Here is a 21,248-nt window from a genome sequence, read left to right on the forward strand (position 1 = left end):
TTTGGTTCTGCAGTCTCTGCCACACCAATTAGTGTCTGTGATGCTCTTGGTTTAAAACTGGCACCTCTGATTGAAGAATTGTTTGGCGCTGAAAATGCTAAGCTTACAGTAACTGAAGTGGCTATCAGGGAATTGTCTCATGAAAGAACACGTCGCAAAAAAAGGGTGTAAGTTATTGAAAAGCTAGTCATATCACTGTTAGGCAAGCTGGCCATCAAACGGCTGGGCATTTTCAAATTGTCTGAAGTCTCAAAGAATTCTTTAATAGGTTGGAAAGAAATTTTTCTGTCGTTGTTCTCAAGCTTAGACACCATGAGACCCAATGTGCATATTCAGCTGAAAGATGAAAGAACTAAATTTGCTCAATCTACTCTCAAAAGACTAGCTGCAGCTCGATGCTAGCCTTTGCAGAAAGAGCTCAACTGGATAGAAAGGATCGGAGTCATTCAGAAGATAGAGGAGGCACAGACTGGTGCGCTTCTTGTATCGTGGTACCAAAGAAAGATGGGAGGATCAGAGTATGTATAGATTTCACTCGCCTGAATAAAACAGCGAAGAGTATGAACCACCTACTTCCAGTGTCTGATCAAACAATAGTCAGCTTAGAAAAGTCACTATTGTTCTCAAAATTAGATGCAAACTGCAAGTACTGGCAGTTTCGGTGAGATGAAAGTTCACAGAAACTGACTACTTTTATCACAATGTTTAGTAGATTTTTTTGCAATCATCTACTATTTGACATCTCATCAGCACCCAAAATATTTCAGAGAGAGATGCAGAAGGACCTGGAGGGTATTGAAGGTGTGTTGTGTCAAATGGATAACATGTTAGTCCATACTGAGTCTGAAGATGAGTACGGCAGTAAAATGAAAGAGGTCCTATCTTGTCTGGCGTCTGTAGGCATCACTTTAAATGAGGAAAGGTGTGAGTTTTCCCGGACTCATATCACTTTTTTGTGTCATGTTGTAGACGAATCAGGGATACATGCAGATCCAGGAAAAGTATCAGCCATACAAGATTTTCCTATCCTAAAAAACAAAAAAAGGCTTAAAGAGATTCCTTGGTATGGTCCATGTCTCGGTAAGTTTATGTCCACTCCAGTGGATGACTCCGTCAAAATGAGATCACTCGTCAAACTGAAGGATAATGATCGGTATTGGACATCTGAGATGACCGAAGAGTTTGAAGTGCTGAAGCAGAAGATCTTCTCAGTCCTGATGTTAGTCCCATTTGATATGGTGCAGAAGCCTTGCTTTCCACCGACGCTTCCTTCTATGATTTGGGAGCGGCTATTTTCCAGAGAACTGCTGATGGCTTTAAGCCTATAGCATTGTCGTTGCGGGCTCTTACAGACACAGAAAAAGGGTATGTACAAATAAAAAAGAAACCTCTGGCCATGTGTTGGGCAGCGAAATTTTTTTACTACTATCTAGCTAGCCGTGACTTCAAAATCGAAACTGACCACAAACCCCCTGTATCAATTATAGCGGAGAAAGACCTGTATAAACTCGCAATTTGTGTTCAGGATTTTGTCTGCCCATGATGCGGTTTTCTTATGATGTCACATATGTCCCTGGAGAAAAGTTGATAGTTGTTGATACCTTGAGCAGAGCCCCAGCAGGAACAGAAAGAGTGTCAGAAACGGAGCTTCTACTCATTCAGGAAATGATGGAAGAGCTTCCGATATCTCGAGCCAAGAGAGAGCTACTTGAGGTTGCCCTCTCAATGGACCCCATAGCTAGTCAGTTGATGATGTATATTCAAAAGGACTGGCCAAACTACCGTGATCTGCCGCAATGTCTAAAGAAGTATAATTCGTTCAAAGAGAAGATGGCTGTCGTTGGAGGATTGCTGTTTTATTACAACAGACTGTATATTCCCTTGAGCGAACGAGAGAGGGTTCTGCAAAACATTCATAGTGGGCATCTGGGGGAGAACCGCTGCCTCAAAAGAGCCCAGAGTTGGACTTAGTGGCCAGGGATGTCTCAGGACATCAGAGAAATGGTAAAATGCTGCAACACATGCCTTTGCCTTAGGAAAGTACCCAATGAGCCATTTATCCTTATTCCCTTCCCAGAGAAACCATGGTAGCAGCTTGCAATGGATTTCTGCATCGTTAATGATAGAGGCGGTGAGTATTTAGTTATAAGTGACTATTATTGCCGGTTCATGGTCTGTAAAAAGTTTCTCTGAACCACTGCTGCAGATCTGTGCAGAACCGTCAACAAGGTCGTATGTACATTAAATATACCTCACATAATTGTATCAGACAATGGTCCCCAGTTCCTTTCTAAAAACTTTGTTCAACTCGTGAAGAAATGAGATATTGTTCATCGAAACAGTTGCCCTAGAAACCCCCAAACACATAGTATTTGCAGAAAAAGGGGTGCAAACATTCAAAAAGCTTGTGGCGAAAAATGTTGAGATTAAATGTGCTATAATGACAGTCCTATGCAGAATAGCTATACCCCTGCCCACCTACTCATGGGAAGAGGTATGAATTTAATGGGCTATTTCGTCAACAGCCCGGTGGATGTAAAGAAGTCCGGGCTTATGAAGCTCACTACAGAGGTAAGCAGGCTCATAATTTCAATCAGCGGCACAAGACGATTAAACAGGGCTCACTGTCTGTTGGAACTAGGGTGGTTCTCAATGACCCCTCAGGAAAACCTTTAAGGGCTGTTGTGATGGCGTCTTCGGGTAGAGAAGTTGCGTTGAAAGCTGACAATGGAGCCGTGCTATGCAGGAACAGAAAACTAATGCAGATCGACAATCCCATTGAGTCGTCTCCATCTGAGCATATATGATGTCAAGAGAAGACTGCACCCACCACACACTGAACACGGGAAGTGAAACGAGCACCAGTCAGGTAACTATTGCTTAGGAGAGAGAACTACACAGAGATCGGCAGTCACGGGTGCTGGATGCACCTGCTTCTGCGCCTCTACAGTTACAGACTTCCCAAGTGAAGAAGACTGTTAAGCGATCACATCCCTCAGGAAGCAGTTGCTCTCGCCTGCACCGACTCCGGTGCTCGCTCAAAAGCGCATAGAGGTCGGTGGATCAACTGGTCTTAATCGTCAGATTCAGTCAACATTCGTCTCCTCTAGTACTCATCGTCAAAGTGTACAAAACCGTCAGACACAGGCTGGGAGAGTTGTAAAACCTCCAGATAGGCTCAATCTGTAATAGGTGTATTTGTGTGTTGTGCCTTGTTATGCATTGTTTTGTAAATACTGTCTACGTCTCTATACTCACTGATTTTCATGTGGTTAACATTGTTATTCTACTAATTTCGAACTTTCGTTCCACCTCCATGATGTGGCGACATCTCTATAAAGATTTGGATAAATCTTGGGGGAAGATGTAATGGAATTCCTGACAAGAATTCCTATTTATATTTACGACAGCACGGACTGAAGAGATCAAGGACAAAAGACGGAGGTTTTCTGGTGAGAAGAGGATGGCTGGAGAGAAGAGCGGGAGCGGAGGCTACAGCCAGATAAGAGCCATCGTAAACCATTCTTAGCTCAGCAGAGCCGTATACTTTCACAGCGAATTTTTTGTGAAGTTACCTGTACGGCTCCGAGCGTGGGGTTACTTAGGAGGAGCAACTTGCGTACGAATAGTCAAGTAAGACCATATAGCTTCATACCCATGAGCACGGCATGTCTTTTGTGTAAGGTACAAAAATTATCATATAACGACGGAACAGATATTTTTCATCATATTAATAAGCGTATGACATTTTATGTGACAAAGTTAATTGTTGAGTTTTTATTTGCTATGTGACCCAGTGTCAGGTCAGCTATGTGTTGTGGTCGGGCTGTGGCTGGCTGCTTCAGTGGAGGCAGTCTGCCTACCTTTGTGATTGAGGATCCGGTTAGCAACACCTGTTTACTTGTCAGTTTTTGTCATTAAAAATATGAAAATAACAGTTATATTCTATCCTGTACCCAACTACCACTTTAAAATGACTCAGTTTGCCTTTGGATGCCAATACAGCAGCACCGAAATGTTTACTTGCAGTCAGGCATCTCACTATATATCAAAGTTTTTCTTAGCAGAATTTTAAAAGGCTTGTGCTATCCATTATATAGTCAAGCAAGTATTTGTCATCAGTCAGGGAGTGTCAACTCCAAAACCTAATCACTGTTGTTTCTGGAATCACAAGGTAAATTTCAATATAATTGTAACGTTTTCTTTTTGTTAATTCTGTCGTATGTAATATGCTACTGTATTGTGGTCTTATATCAATTCCAGTTTCTGTAATTTTATTGTTCAGTCATGCTATGCAATGTGTCAATGCACTCACTCTTAATTAATATTTCCTACACGTATTGCGCATCATATGTTATGTTTGTTTATCATGCTTTATTAGTGAGTATTATCTATTTACATATCAGTACATTTGTGTAACCTTTTGACAGGTTTCACGGTCAAGCTAGATTACTACCAGTTGTACTGTCAGCATTTAATAAAGAAATAAAGTCAGCAGTAATCTACAGTGATCAGTGCACTTTTCTCTCGACACAATAGTGGTTAGCCAGTCAGTCTGAGAGCTCCGGCTCTTACATTAATAATACAAAACCAAGTTGAATATTTATTGTAGTAAATTTGTTTCCCTTCCTGCTGCCGAAACTGATTATTCGGATTTTTCGGAAGTTACAAGGTTAGCATAATTACATGTATTTTGTTTTATTGCGTCCACGAGTCAAACAATTGCTTTTTATGCTGATGTATTTTATATTTTCTCGTTGTTTTCCAGCACTGAGTTGACCAATCGTGTTGACAATCAGCATCGACGTAGAAATCGATCCATCAGCACCGCTAACTTAACTTCATCCGAGTTCTACTAGTCCCCACAATCGATGCATCGCTCCGGTAGGTTCTACCTATTTAATAACATACGTGCAATTCACGTTGTTTAGTTGCTTTAAATTTGAATTTTCACGTAAGTATGCCATCTTAGGAACCATAAATAGTGCCTATAAATATTACAAACGGTGTAACGCACAATTATGGATAGAGCACAAAATTCGCTCTAGTTTTCAATCTCGACTCTAATGGACGAGTGGGGTAGTTTCTGATTTTACAAATTACTGTTGTTATGTATCATATTTATGTAATATAGTTTTTTATTTGTAAGAAGTTTGCAACTTCAGAAAGTGCTTTGAGTCATTACGTTTGTCTGTTAATCTTAACGACAGATTAAATAATTTGGGTTTGCTTACCATATCTAGTTGATCTAACCAGTCGCCTAATGTGCGCAATGTAAATTCGAAATCACTAAATAGTTGAGTTCAAAATGATCTAAAATGGGAAACAGATGAGCTAGGCCATGACCAGATTCTCTTTTCAATATCTATGTATTATTTGTATGTCTATAAATCAAAATTACTAAAAAATTATCAGGCCGACTCTCACATAAAAACGAAAATAACAATTGTTTTGCAAATTATGGACAGCAAAGGAATTTGAAAACTACCTTTCCTACTACCATCTGCTATTTTTTCTTTAGTTGTTTCAGCCATTTGTCTAGTCACTCTAGTGTCTAAAAATATCCTAAGCCATTGGGCTAACTTTTATTTCCATACCATAACCATGGCAGCATGTTTCTTAATAAGTCGAGTTGTTTGTGAGATCCTAAATCATTTTCTTTTTCTAGCAAAATCTCAAATCACGCTTTCAATTGGGCTAATCAAATAAAAATAGCCTAACTGAAGTCACTGAAAATGAGATTTGTCTCGAATGCTTGATTACGCTAATATTCCAATCACCTCTTAAGCAGAGCCGACTCAACACTGCTTAGGGGACAATAATCAGTTTTCTTTTTTATGCAGTGCTTGTGGCAATTATTAATAGCAGTTATGTGATGTTTAGTCTGGAATGCCACTCATGGATTATTCTCTTCTGAAAACATTTGGTACTGGTCTACTGCAAACCATTTTGTTAGGGTTAGTGTACTACAAAGACCAGAATGACATTCTTTGTGTTTATTAGTTATCTTGTCTAGGTTAGCTTTGGTGGTATTTAGAGTTGTGTGGTTGCTGAGTTAATATGCTGCATTTCCAGCTTGTATAGATTGAACATACGTTGCAATTTTTTTCTTAAAATTAAACAAAATAAAAATTTTTTAATAAATAAAGGAACACTCCATATTCACACAAACATCCGCTACTAATCATTTGGCTGAAAATCATTTGCTATTTACTAAATGTTATACAAAAGAAACTCCCAGTGTGTTAATATTTTCATTTAAATGTTTAGCAATAAATACCAAAAGATAATGGTGGCTGTTATGACAGTAAAGCAGGCATGTAAGCCAGAGCCAAACAAAAATAAAGCACAAAGATTTCAATATAAAGTTTTTGACCTTTAATTATTGACAACAGCTTTTTGCTGCATATCTCATCCAGTGTCTGAGCCCTGCTAAAAGCAGACATTCAGCTTACAAATGGTAGTCAGTTCAGTCTTTTATTGAAAAGAGATTATCATTTTAGCAATATGGATGAAAAGCCTCTTCCACCAAATTGGGAGAAGAGAATCGATGCTCGGACTGGATGGCCGTACTTTGTAGATCATTCCAACCAGCAGACACAATGGGAAGATCCTCGATTACAGAAGGCTGTGACTACGCAGGATTCCACTGATGGAAACATAAACATTCCAATAAATGTCCAGGAAGGGTTGAAGTCGAACCAGGCAAGAGCTACCATATCAAGCCAATGTGACAATTCTAACCTTAGCATGAATGGTAGCATACAGCAAACACCTAATGCTTTGAAAAATCCACCTAAACAGGGCGTCTCTAGTGCACTAAACACAATATCCTCAATAAAAGAAGATGCGGAAAGTTTTCATGCGCAAATTGAATCTTTTACAACAGTCAAAGCGTCACAAGAATATAAATATTTAGAAGAAATGATGGAAAGAAATTTGTGCAAGCTGGATACAATTGATGCAGCGGGAGATGAAAAGATACGAACTGAAAGAAGAGAAGTTGTACGATATATTCAGCAATGCTTAGACCAGCTCGAGTTGAAAGCTTTTGCCAATGAGACGAATGTGACTAGTAAAGACAGCTAGGAAGTCTGATTTCATTTACTTCAGTAATAAATTGTCACTACCAACAAAATTGCTAGCATTGCAACATAGAAAGACTATATATTTTTCATTTTTTAGTCGCGCATACATGAATTTTTGTCCACATGCACGAGTCAATATATGTTGTTGAATTTCTCAGATAATTAAATTTGGTTTTGTTTGTTAAAACTAATTACGGTAAATGAAGCTTCTTGTGAGTCTATAGATGTAATATAATATATTCTCGCCATAAGCATTTTAAACGAGGACATATTTTGGTATTAATAGGTAGTTACAAATTATTTATACGTAATTGCTGTACATACTATGAAAAGCATACATATCACAATATATGAAAGCTGAATATATTTTGTCTGTGTAAATTTCAACATTAAAGACAGCATGACATCATATCTAACCTGTCAATATAGATCAGTATCACAACCTACCAAGACTGATAGAATAGAACTAAATTACGTCTTTTTTAAGTCTCCTAAATACTGTGAGACTTGAGAAGTGCTCAACAAAAGCTAGCTAGAGGATATGTCATTCGCTGCCAGGTCACCAGCATTCTTCAACTTTTCAAGGTGTACTTGAACCTTTTTAACCTTTGACCTCCAAAGTTCAAACTTTTCTAGAAAGCTATCATATCCTTCAGGTACTGCGTGAAGCAGCCTCCACATAATCTGTAAGGATTAGGTTAGAATATTGACAGAGAATGGCCAAACAAGTTATGATAGAAGAGAGCTCTAATCATATTTATAAAATCATGTACAATGCGAGTGAGCTCATGTTAGAAATTGAAAAGGAACTGAACAAGTTCATTATTTTTAAACACAAACAACCAGTCACAACTCGATTGTAAACCTCTGATCATTCACTAAAGTATCCCAGCCAATAAGTTTACGTCACAGATAAGCACAACTAGTAGAGCTGCAAAGGCAACCTGGCCAGCAAAGATGATGTATTAGCAGCTCAAACTGAAAATGTTGAACAAAATCTGGTAACGCTTTCAAGTCAGTGGCTGAAATCCAATGATGGAGACCTCTCATATAATATTTAATACTCTTAATACACTCACATTGCGACGATTGTCTTCGCTGATCCATTTCCAACCCATGTGTTTAGATCTGAACTCCTTTACCTGTTCTTGAGACTCGGTGAGCTCACAGCATGATATGAGTGCTTCATACGCATCATTGTACCAATTCATGTAGTAGGCAGCTGTGTCTAATAACGGAATCATAAACAATTGCGTAATATTTTAAGATGAAGACTTAATTTTAGGTGATACAAAATTTTCAGGAAATACTTCAAAAAACCAACATGCATACTAATAATATGTAACAAATTGATTGTGGAATAAGTATTCTAATTTCAATAACAAAACTGACAATTTCCTTGATTTTTAACTGCAAATCCAGATATTTTAAAATCCAGGTATTTTTAAAATCCACGCATTCATCTCTTTGGTTTCTTTTTAACTTTGGCCTGGAAACTATTAGGGTGAAGCTCTCTCACTCACGACCATCTGCTAGGTGGTCAGGCATTTGCGCCACTCAATTACAAGTAGCTAAACATTCTGTTGTGAGACTTAAACAGTGACTTAAAACTTACTGTGACCATGAACTGCCTAATAATACCAACGTAATGGTCTAGCCTTCATCTATTAGCCTAAAGTTCTCGTAATCAAATACTTTTGTCAAGGGTTGAGGTACAAAAGGACCACACAAATGTGCAATTAAAATACCAATTTTGAGGCATTTGAGACCAGATTGACAAATTAATTGACAAAATTAATTTAGGTTGTTGTAAAGTCTGCCTGCAGATATGTCTTCCATTGGAAATAGTTCATTGACGAAACAACATAACCTTGCATGCTTGTATAATGTTATTGAAATCATAATGTAGTTGAGACAAATTAACAAGAATATGCTAAATGAGAATATTTAGTGAGTCAGTAAGTCTAAATGGCAATAGATTGGCAACTGCAACTCAGATTCTTTGAAGAAAACCTGACATCAATCAATTACAAGTTATGAAGATATTGGGCCAGCTAAGCAATAACAAAACCGTGGGGGGTGACTACTTACCAAATCCTTCCACAACTTTTTTTAGCATACTCTTCGCCCGGACAACATCACCTGATGCCTTAGCCAGCATTGCAAGTTGGAATTTTATTTTTTGTACATCACCATGCTTCTCTCCAGTAAGCATGGTCATGGTGTTCAATGCCATATTGAAGCAGGCTTCGGCATCTTTCCCTCTACAATTATTTGGTAACCATTCATGATCAGCCAATATACTCTGTTTCACACCTCATTGCAATTCAAACAGCATTGAGGTAAAATGACACTTTGAGTTCCAGTCCACTGGTTTTGTTTCAATTACAACTACCGCATTCATTTTGTATTTTGAGAGTTGTTCACCCTTTCCAACATGCCCTGATGAAAAGATAAACTGATTCCATATAACTCCATACTAGTGTACAAGCTTTAAACATACGTACAAACATTGATTTTTTAAAGCTGTGGAGTAATTGGAGATATCTGATGGTGTAAAAGCGAGGCAGTTGGGAGAAAACCATCCAGGTGTACAGCGAGCAAATGCCCTTCAGCAAGTTCTGCTCAATAAGGCCTCATGCGCTAATGTTTACTTTTTGTTTTACGGTTGAATTTCTGCTTCTGTCAGAAAGCATAGGGAAACCTTTTAAAATGTTTTAATATTATGAAGAGTTGCTTCCTCAGCCACAAGAAGAGTATCTGGCGATACGAGCTCGAATAACTTTAAATCTGCAACAATCATTCCACAAAAATTACATTCAAACAGTTATAATATGGAATTTATAATTTTATCAAATAAATTTTTATGCTTTGGAAAACCCTTGGTTATATATAGTCCTTTCAAAGGTTAGTTTTGACACTTAAGGTTGTTAAAGATCTACTATCACTAGGTATACATTTAATACATTTAACATAAAACACAACACATGCTGATACATAACTATATTAGTGATTGAGCAAACATAAAATAAAACAAACTTTATGGTGAGTAAAATCATGTCTGTTAGCATCATACTCTGGAGCTCAGAATTATCTCCTTGGGGATTTTTGGTCAATAAAAAGTTCATATTGGTAGCAATTGAATGCTTTCTATCTTTAGAAAACAAGGACCAAAGCTTTGAAAGATCATGAACCACTTTTAAAATCTAAAACTCAAAAAGCTAGATGATAAATTTTTAAGAAATGCAAATAACTACAATTAAGTGTAACTGGTTCAAATATGGAAATATCGTTGCACAATTTTTAAGAAAACACTTTTATCTGGAATAGCCCACATAGAAGTATTCTAGAGCATATCAAGGTTTTTATATGAACAAGAGGAACATACACACAAATACTAGGAATTCTAGTTATGTTTTTAATCTGAACAAGAGTGAACAGGAAACAAAAAGCATGAATTACCAAGCAGTTTAGTCTCAGTGTGTGAGTCATCTACAATTGTACAGTTCATCAGTGTATGTTGAACAGAGCGCTCATATTGTATACTAGTTGGATCCCCAGGGCTGCACGGGCAATAAAAAAGGTTTTTGTACAAAAAATTTACTTTAATCAACATATTCAACATTAACATTCACCATTCGAACTTTTAAATCGAGGGTGTTTATTTCTGTGAGCTTCGCTACTTATGTTTACTGTGTTTATTTCTGTGTAATTCATACTGTACTGGCTGCAGTGCCTACTACAGATCTATACAGATTGCATTAGTCTTGTTGGCTATGCGAGTTGGCTATGCTATTTTCCTTCACTTATGGCCATGCATTTTTCTTCTAGTATGGCTTCACTGATCTTTCTTCTGGTATGGCTTTATACATAAAGCTAAATGCAGTGTTTAACGTGGAGCTATGAAAGAGTGGCATGTATTCCAAGTACATACCAAATCTATTCCATGGTATAGCAAGTTGGATGGTGTAGTGTATCGGGTAAATAGATGTCCACAGAACTGGAGGTTGTGAGTTTAAATCCAATTCAAAACGGAATTCTCATTCTTAAAACTATTACTATAGCTGGACAGACATTGAGATTTATATACATGCACTAGCTATATTGCCCGGGTAATCAAAATGTCTTTGGACGGAAAATTGATTTGTATTTACCATATAACAACATTTGCCATTCTAACTTTCAAACTACATATCATGAGAGAAGTGTTTTGTGTAGTTGAAATAAATTAAGATAGAAAATAAAAACTACTGTAAAGGTTTTCAAACAACTGTAACTTTCAAACTTCATATCATGAGAAAAATGTTTTGTGCAGGTCAAATAAATTTAAAAAAAATAAAAAAACTATTAAAGGGTTTAAATGTAAAAGTGTTTAATGTTCACATGTGAAATAATTAGCAAGTAATAGTTAAATTAAGTATGTTTTGCTACAATTACAATAAAAGATAATTCGGTAATGATACAATTAATACGAACTGAGAAAACAAAATTAAAATCCTGAATAAGTTGAACTAATAATAACAATTATTGCATAGAAATGTGTGTATGTGTGTGTGTATGAAAAGGGCTACTGTTCTACCAGAAGCTATCCATCAAAACTTTGAATAAAACAATACTGGTACCTCTCGATACTGGTACAAACGTAAAAATTAAATATCGTACTGTCTTTGTCTGACAGAATGGAGAGAGAATGTCGAGGCTCTTCCCACGGAGATAATACAATTGTCCGCGTAAAAAGAATTGACCTTGACCGCGATATAGCAATTAAACCTTACGAAAAACTGAAAATAGAAGTTCAAAAAAGCACGAAAAAACATCTTGTTTCATAGAGTTAATAGAATTCATAGGGTTTCTAGTAATACGTCATTTAGCGTGTGCATATGGTATACGGTATATGATAATGTCTTTGATCAATACGCCTTGTATAGATCAGTAGTAGAGAGGTATAGCTCAGTGAGTTCAAATCCATCAAAATGCCAAACTTTTATTCCAAGATTTTAATAGTTATAGCTGGACACACACACGCACACACCACACACGCACACACACACCACACACACACACATTCTTTGGGAAATAGATATAGAATAGAGCAAAGTGAAAAGAGCCTGATTGTTGTGTCTGGAATTGATAATTATTTCCAATGACATTATTTTCTTACAATTATTGTATAAAAATAAGTTGAATCAGATTAGTTTCAAGCCTATGTCAGACATTAGCAAGACTTTCGCTACCTTAATTATTTCAAATAAAAGAAATTATAAGGAGCCCTTGCCAATGCCTCAGTTGCTTTTATTCTCTTTATTTACTTTTTTGTAGTAACGTGGCTAAAAATAAAACTAGATCAAATATGTTCTTCTGAATGGTGCGCGTGTTCCTCAAACATAAATAAAGGTGTTTCAGTAAAGAGAATTCCTGATTTTATGATAGACTTTTATTAAATAGTTCAGCTGTTATATGATTACACGTACCTCTGTAACAACTAAAGACACTGTCACTGCTGTACAATGGTGATACGTAACCGCAACAGTAAAACACGGATGAGACCCACCTATCCTGTGCAAGAAAGACTTCAGCTTCAAGGAGATGTGCCGAAGCAGTCTGTTGACTGACGTCTCCATAGTGCAACTCACAGAGCCTTAGTAGCTTCCTGATCTCCTTCTCGACCCATACAAGCAGCTCTTGTCTCTCCTTTGCACTCCTGGTGAGACGAGCCCTGCAGAGGAGACTCTTCACTGCAATATGATATGACCCATTAGTACTAAGCATGACCAGAGTAACGAAGTGAAAACAGGCAGTACCAGCCCCCCAGAAGGTAATCCGATACAATGATGAAATATACAGTGCAACCTGTTTGTAATAATAGAACGCAACTAGCAAAATACCATCTGATAGTATCAAGCCGAATTTTATTTTCTATGATTTGGAGTGGAAACAACTCCGAAACCATTCGAAGCATAAAAACGCAATGATTGAAACTAAAAATCTACCTTAAAGCACGGGCACTCGCTGATATTCATGTGTTTGCATGGTGAATATTTGGTTGACTTAGCCCATTCAGCCTCTTATACCAAACCTAACTTTACCTTGCAAATGTTTCATGTAGCTGGAGGGTGCGAACACAGAGATGCGAACACAGGGATGTGAACACATGGATGCGAACACAGGGATGTGAACACACGGTGTGAACACATGGTTATCTAACAAAGAGAAAGTCAAGCTAACCTAAAGTCTGTGTGTATGGAATGAGTAGAGGATGGTTGGGTGAGTACGAGTCAGCAGCCACCTTGTAAGCCTTCTCAGCCAAGTCAAAGAAAAGCAGTTGATCATAGTTGCTGGCAGCGAGTAAAGCATCTGCATGACCTACAGACAAATCAATAGTGTTTAAAGACTGTCAGCTCAATATAGACTAGTGAAAAGTTTTTCTCTTTGAATTCACAGAATCCAAAATGCTCAGCGTAAAGCATTTTAAACGATTACAGAGCAAAATAACATATAGTGCAATAGTGTTATCTATAGTCAATAATGTTATATATATTATGACATATTATGACAATACCCTAAACACAGGGAAGTACATAAAATTACAGGCTAACTCAAAATAACTTTATTTATAACAGGCCAATGCCAAAACTATAGAGATGGATAAAATGGCAGAGTAACCCAAAATTCTTTTTGTGTTCTGAAAATATCCGTTTGAGCGTAAATAACTTTATCTGATGATTTTACCTGCATAAGCTTGTGCTACATGCAGACTTTCATAGCCATAGAGCTTGTTGGCAATGTTGAGGGCAGCCATTGATGCTTCCACCCCGAAGGCATCATGTCTGAAGTTATTTGAAAATGCTACAAAGTTCTTTAATGCTTGCAAGTAAATTGGGCTGTAAACTCCAAATATCATCCTGGAAGAAAACAAGAAAGGATGTAACATCGTAGCTTACAAGAATATACATGTACTATGAAATATAGTATTTAACCTTGACCGTATGATTCCTATACTGCGTGTTCAATCTTCTCTTTTATAACAGAGTCTTATAGGCTGCTCCGTCTACACGAATGTTATATATGTAATACAGGCATCAGGACCGTCGAAGAATGCATTCACGCATGCGAGATTGTTTTGCATGTGACATTTGCTACGAGTGACAAAAATGGCATTATTATTGATTTGATATGCGTTGGGCAGCTAATTCTCTGAGTACATAGATAAAACGTGTAACACTTAATTGGCTATAGAATGCAGCTGTAAGCTTGGTTTATGGCAACTTGTTATATCTAGACCAACTTACTTTAGATTGTTTTGTACAAATAATTTTAACAAATTACTTTCAATTCACATAGCCTTCTCTAAACTACTGCAAAGCAAACATCGGTCCGTGTAGTATAACCAACCTCCAATATATTTACATGTATGTCACAAATTCTAATGGATCGTCGCTAAAAAATTGCCATAAAAGGATTACTGGAACACAGCAGCTACATAATGAATAAGTTGGACAAAATATTTAACAAAAATGGCTCTATATTGAGTTCATCTCTGGATATGGTAAGAAAGGAGAATTTCTAAATGATTTGTCGGACTACTCAATTCTCAAAGAAAGGATACGTATGCTGGTTGTAAAAGCCCACCTCGCCTGCTGGACCGCTTCAACAGCCAGGTCCTCCGCCCTCATCAGTTTCCATTGATTGGCGTATGCGACAGAGGAAGTGCACAGGACATTAACCAGAATTGATTTCTTCTCAAGGTCAACATCCTGTTAAGGAAAATGCATTATGAAGGTAAAGGTGTGATGGGACTAGTTGAACCCAAGAGTGTCTGCCAACAAAGCCTGTAACAAAGCCTCAAGTTTTGACACAGCGTTGACCTTTCCAGTATAATAAACATCAGTTCCTTTGCTGGGGATATCACCATTCTTTTTTTACGTAAGCACTTACCCTCATTAATGGCAGTGGGCTTAAATTATTTACATAGACCTCTGGGCTAAAGTTAAAAAAATAGCCTGCTGCATAAAGCTTTTAGTCTGAGCAGTAAAGAGTAGCCTACTAACATAGACTTCAAGTTCAACTTGAAGAGAGCAGTCTACCTGCATAGACTTCTGACCCAGACTATGAGAGGACAGTTTACATAACTAGAATTCCGACCCCAAATAGATGATTGCAGTTTACCTGCATGGATTTTTGCGCCCAAGTGTAGGATGGCCCAAAGTCACCAAGTTTTCTTTTCAGAATGCTTGCCTCAGCAAACAGCTCACTGCAGTCTAATGTTTCCTGGCCGAATGAGGCCATTGCTTTGCTTATCCGTTCTCTCAACAAGGAAGCTCTGTCATAATACTCATCTGACCTAGCAAGATTGCACACGCTGTTGCTTAGACTTAGACATTTAACATAAAAGCTGAACTGCAGCATCCACAGATCTGTGTGATTTTTCAAGAAGGCTTCTAATGAGGCAACAACCTGCCATGCGATTTCGTGAGCACCAAACTCGAAGACAAAGCTGATAAGGTTGAGCCCAATGTCTACAAGTTGATAGCATGTCTCCTGATCATTCACCTCAGCTAGCCACTGGGTAACCTCATCATACGAGTAAGCTATTTCCAACGCCAGGTCAAGGTCATAATCTTTACTCAGACAACGGAAGTATTTAAAATGGAGAAAGTGATTGTTGACATCTTGAATGATGTCAAGCACCGCTGAGCAAGTACATAATACCATCTCATCATTTGCCCTTTCATTTTTCCAAAGGTAGTATGCGATCTCCAGCTGTTTCATGCGACCCGCTGCATCTCTCTCTTGCTCACCAAGCATGAGGTCTGCCGCACGAGCTGATTGTTCTAGCTTCACTATTTCTTGCAGAGGAATTTCGAGAACACTGCTAAAACCGCTCGGATCTTCATCCCAGTACTGTACAGTGTGAGGAATTTTGGTACCTGCAGTAAACACAAAATTGACAGTATATAAGTTTAATATGCACATAATAGAGTGCAAAAAAGCCTAACTGGCAGACACATGCATTGTAAGTATGAACACATGTTTTGTTAGCAACAAACTGTAGCAAAGACCAATCAGATTAGAGTACAGTACTGTACTCATAGGTACTCAATATCTATTGGATAGTCTTTGCAAGCAAACTAGATATACTCTGCCTTTAGTTTAACAGAAAAGAGATGTGTTTACTCTGAATTTATGTGGTTTAAAGTAGATGCCAATCTAAAGGCAAGTGATGCAAGTTGAGAATCGAATTAGAGGTAACAACGATCTTATAATATGGTGTATAGAGCATTGCATGTGACAAAATGACATAAATGTATTACTTCTTGTCAGGAAAACTGCAGTAAAAAATTATAATTTATTCCTATATTAATAAGTGCTCCAGCTATAAAGGCTACCAGGCTTAAAGAGTTGGTAGAAAAATCACCAATCCACCAGAAGTACTACTCCTGCTAAGGATGGGCCACAAAATTAGAGCTCACAAGTTTTTGACATGTGAAAACAGCGTCTAAGCTCAGAGGAATGTAATAGAAAACTATAGACGTATCTTCAGCCTGTAAACTGATAACTTTTCATGGAAACCAAAAGAATTATCACTGGAATGCGTCAGCCAAGTTTGCAGGCTTTTGTCAACCATAAAGAACTACTCACTTCCATGGGCTGTAATTATTACAGAAGAAAGGCTGAGCAATTACATATATGGTAGATGGTCCCAAACCTTGACACACATTAGTCTATATATGAAGGCTTACGCAAGTCTACAAATCAGTTATAAATCAAAATCAATATGATTTACTGAAGAGCATACTGTGTAAAAATAGAAGTTTTTCATAGGCAATGTTGTTCAGAAGCTTTTTGACAGCAATCAAGCAAGGAGTGGATCCAGATCTTTTTACAGAGGAAAAAAATCCCTAAAACTTTGTTTAGGGAAACAGTGGCTCGCGAACACAAAGTGGTGTTTGAAGATTCGCTGTCTCATATTTGATGATCAGAAATGCATCACCAAATATATTAAACGCTGATGAAGTGATGGACAAATGCTCAGTAAAATTATTATCTTTCACAATCAGTCTTATTAGCGACAGTCATCACATTCATGAGTTGAAGAACTCTTTATTCACCTTACCTTGCAGCTGCCGCATCGTCCATTTCTCTGCTGACTCAGTTTCATCCCAGCCATTTTCAGGAATGTTGGAAGGGCTGCCAGCTCGCTCAGCCATGTACGGCGCCTCAACTGCGAGCAAAGTTTTAGGCCTATGTCCAGCAGCGGCGACGGTAGGTGGTCTGCTGGCACTGTTTGCTATGTCTGGTAAAGGCTGGTACTTGTTGAACCTAGGCATCTGCTGGCCAGCTGTCTGACAGTTTGCTTTTTCAAGAGATCCTGTCTGCTCGATAATAGTGTTGTCAAGGAACTCAACAAGAATTTGGTACCTATGCTTAATAACTATATCCTCGACTGACGGATTGAGAAGGGCAGCACGAAAGTGTTTGTACCAGTTAGATGCACGACCTTTTGTAGGTAAAATGTCAAGCAAGCGCTTTGATTTATCAGTTGTCGTGTGACAGCTATCTATCTCGCTTAAGTCGCCATCATCGAGAACAGCTTTAGCTAGAAGGTAATGTAGTATGTGGTCGACCTTAAGCTCCTGAATAACAGCAATCCTATTGACTCGGAGTCGTTGGAACTGTTGATGCTCTAAAGGTGACATGTAGTTCCCTCTCATCGACATCATATTAAGTATATGCGCTCATTAGTCGCCTCATCTGACAGCCAGGATGTGTCGGACTTGTAGAGTTCTCCACATGAGTGCCTGTGTTACAATTCACTGATAATAAAAGTTGCAAACTCTAATTAGGCTATCCACACAATCAGCATAATTGCACTAGATAAGAATAACCATTTGTTATTGATTTCAAGGTAAAACCAATCGCGCACAATTAGCAAGACTTGCTCAGTGAAGCGGACAATGAAATAGAATGAGTCGAGGCAAAGTACAGCAATTCATATCGTATGATTAAAAAATCGTTTCAATTCAAGTTATGGACCTCAGGGGAAATAGAGATTAGTTTATGAGAGTAAAAACAAACAGAACAGACGCTGCATGCGTGTGGACAGGATGTAATGCCCCAGATAACTGAAGATGCACAAGCCATGGCAACCAAGTCATGTTAGCTGACTCCTTCAGTTTCCTGTCAGATGTTTTTAGTGAGTAACGTAAAAGATTCAAGAACAAACTTCTAGATTAATATGAGAAACCAATAAAAATACGCATAGTCAGCTGAACAACATGTTATTGGAGGTGTGTGCTAGGTATGCGCTAATGTGAAACTCAAATACAAATGGGCAACGTTAACAATAAGCCAGATGAATTTCAGCAATGCTTACAGTCAAGGACTTGCCCAAGTTATCTCAATTCTGGATGATTGTATGGTTTTGGTATTTTATTATAACATATTACAGTTTACTGATGCAAAAGAATAAGTCTAGGTTTGCTAGAAAGTCACAAATTTTAAATAGGCATGAACACTACTCGCCTACTTGTCACAACGACTGTTAGCTATGATCATGCTCAGCTGCTCAAGATAAGCAAGTGAATTAAATACTGGGTGATATGAAAAAAAATTGCATTGTATAATGATTTCTATTATTGAATAAAGGTAAGCATTAAACAATTATCTGAACTCGCAGTTATCCATAAACATGGAGTTATCTTCTTCATCAAGAGGCGCTCTATTGCCAATGATTGCTATCCGACTTGGTTGTTGTGTACCTTCATGTACTACATTCATTACCAAAACTAGCAAAATTGTTCTACAATTATAAGGAGTACGCACCATTCCAATACTTCCTACACATAGGAAATCAAAAGGTCTCTTCAACCCTTAAGCAAAACCTTCATGACATGTTGCCATATAAGGCTAATCTGCTTCATTCAACCGATAGCAAACTGACATGGAATGACTTAGGAATATGTGAAAATTGACAAAGCTAAAAAAGATGCTCATCCTATACTGATAAAGTTTAACATAAGATAACTTATTCTATATTTACCTACTCTTTTGATCAAATAAATGTAGGTGATGATGTCATCATCACATGTAGCTTAAATGGCATCACATGGCTTAAAATGGCTTAAATTTCATGATTTTCTTAGACCCACCAATTAAACTCTCCTAATAAAATGTATCAGTACAAAACAAACTATTACTGTACTATCCTATGGCTATCTGAAAAGTCATAACAAACTTAATCGCCCTCATCCTAAAATGTATAAGCCTTCAAGATAAATGAGGAATAGAATATTGAGAACATTTTTAAAGCGCACACTAAAATTAGTTAAGAGTTGTCTTCTTTGTGGAAAGCAATAATGCAATTTCCGTGAAGTGTAACAGGAGCTACTGTGTGTCAAATGTCTGTAAAGGTCTGATAAATGTAAGCTAAAATAGAACAAGCGAACGAGCTCAAACAAGAAGGGATGCTCTACTAAGATTACTGTATCACAACAATCATTTAGTTAGTACTTGGTCTGAGCTCATATAATAATGTCGCTGGTCACCTGAATCATATGATCTAGGTGTATAAAGACTCAAACAGTCTTCATACATTTGTAGTGTAGTTTTCACTGCACCCATAGAATTAAAGACTGACTTTTTCTGCCATTATCCCACAGCTTATATAGACCATTATGTTCTTTAAAACCATTTCAATGGCGGTCCAAGTGTTTGCATCAAGCTATAGCTTGTACCTTTGCATCAAACTTGCCTAGAATAACGTCTTCAAGGGCCAGTATTTGCTATTTTGTTTTATCTAATAGTAGTTACATAAAAATTAGTTTTCTTGCAAAACCAATTCCTTCTAGCAACATTATATGGCGTTGGCCTTTTTCTTCATAAAAACAAAACTTTGAAGAACTCTTCAACTAACCGAAGAATCTAATCTTTAGAACACGATCTTTTTCAACAGATTTTGTTCAACTTCTATTTGCCAAAAAAAAACAAAAAAAAATGAGATGCTACTTTTTGTTTTAAGCTCATAATATTTTTAGACAGAGAGCCGTCTACTGACAAAACTTAAAAATTCAAAGCAAGAACACGTTTAAGTAAGCATCCCCTAGCAACATATAAACAACTGGTTCATCTCACTCTACAAGCTCTCTTACCTTTTGCATATGAACTACATATATTAATGCTTGTTTATATAAATTTTATTTATGATGTACGAAACCATCAAAGTCCAACTTTTAAAGAGCTAGATTTGTTCTAAATTCCAATGTAGCTACACGGTTAAAGTTATCGTATTACTCGATGGGGTCATCGCTGTTCCGTTTGCAGGAAATACTATACAAATGCGCGCACGCGTATTAAAAAGCGGTGCCTAAGCACGGTTTGCTTAAAGCGAGGTCACAAAGTATAGATCGGAATCTGCAGCGGGCAGTACGGGAAAGAGGGATTACTAAGAGACTGTCCATAAAGTTATCTTTCCCTAGAATAATAGCACGCCGCCATAGTGCTATGTTGCCCATCGAAGCGCAGCGGCCATCTCGTTTTTTGTGCTCTAAACAACTTACTCGATACAAATATGTATATATATGCAATGATGTCTTCATATGATTGTCACTAAATTATCAAATAAAAGCTTTGTTAAAAATGAAGACCTTTGAAGAAATATAGACCAAGGCCTTTTATTAGTTAGCACATGTATCAAGGGCACTCACAGGGAAAACATTTTCGTATACATAGGGGGCCATATTGTAAGATCACTAAGTGGTAGAGTCAATTGTGATACCTGTGCTTCTGCTCGAACTTATCTCAAACCACCCAAGTATTGTGATGATGGATTTTTGCCATCATTGATGGCCATTATCGCCTTATCAATACAAAAGATAGGGGGTCATTCCTTCACAGCCAGTAACAACCATTTTGCAGCGGTTTGAACAGGTCATTCACACATTGCTGGACCCTAGTTTTCGCACTCAAAAGTGTGTAGCCGCTAAACTAAAAGCATTGATGTTCAAAAGCCTGATGGAGGATCAACAAGCCAGGCTTTTCACACACCAATGTGAGTTGATTGAGATGGAGTTGAAACATGGGCTCCTGCTTGTGAGAATGACAGCCAGCAAATATCTTGACATCAGAATGAAGCACTAGGCCTACATCACCAAGCACAACAGG

The 21,248-nt window shown here is 37.6% G+C and overlaps 2 protein-coding genes across 3 annotated transcripts; one reads left to right on the forward strand and one right to left on the reverse strand.

Annotated features, from left to right (window-relative positions):
* Positions 1 to 3,572: 3,572 nt before the first annotated feature.
* On the forward strand, positions 3,573 to 7,454 carry LOC137393061 (BAG family molecular chaperone regulator 4-like). 2 transcript variants are annotated; one of them, XM_068079451.1, is made up of 3 exons: positions 3,573 to 3,633; positions 4,769 to 4,884; positions 6,504 to 7,454. In XM_068079451.1, exon 3 carries the CDS (start codon positions 6,508 to 6,510, stop codon positions 7,087 to 7,089), a length of 582 nt encoding a protein of 193 aa, XP_067935552.1. In that variant the 5' UTR covers positions 3,573 to 3,633; positions 4,769 to 4,884; positions 6,504 to 6,507; the 3' UTR covers positions 7,090 to 7,454. The 2 variants fall into 2 exon arrangements, with proteins under 2 accessions (XP_067935552.1, XP_067935553.1); XM_068079452.1 differs by lacking the exon at positions 4,769 to 4,884 and having other exon boundaries at positions 3,614 to 3,633.
* Positions 7,310 to 20,371, reverse strand: LOC137393060 (amyloid protein-binding protein 2-like). Its single transcript, XM_068079450.1, has 10 exons — positions 20,237 to 20,371; positions 17,203 to 17,887; positions 15,255 to 16,015; positions 14,718 to 14,842; positions 13,818 to 13,990; positions 13,314 to 13,451; positions 12,640 to 12,823; positions 9,180 to 9,352; positions 8,168 to 8,316; positions 7,310 to 7,772 (listed from the first exon to the last, which is right to left on the reverse strand). The coding sequence occupies exons 2-10, from the start codon at positions 17,807 to 17,809 to the stop codon at positions 7,617 to 7,619; spliced, it is 2,466 nt and encodes an 821-aa protein (XP_067935551.1). The 5' UTR covers positions 17,810 to 17,887; positions 20,237 to 20,371; the 3' UTR covers positions 7,310 to 7,616.
* Positions 20,372 to 21,248: the final 877 nt, after the last annotated feature.

The sequence above is a fragment of the Watersipora subatra genome, chromosome 4 (assembly GCF_963576615.1).
Source record: "Watersipora subatra chromosome 4, tzWatSuba1.1, whole genome shotgun sequence".
NCBI classification, from domain to species: domain Eukaryota; kingdom Metazoa; phylum Bryozoa; class Gymnolaemata; order Cheilostomatida; family Watersiporidae; genus Watersipora; species Watersipora subatra.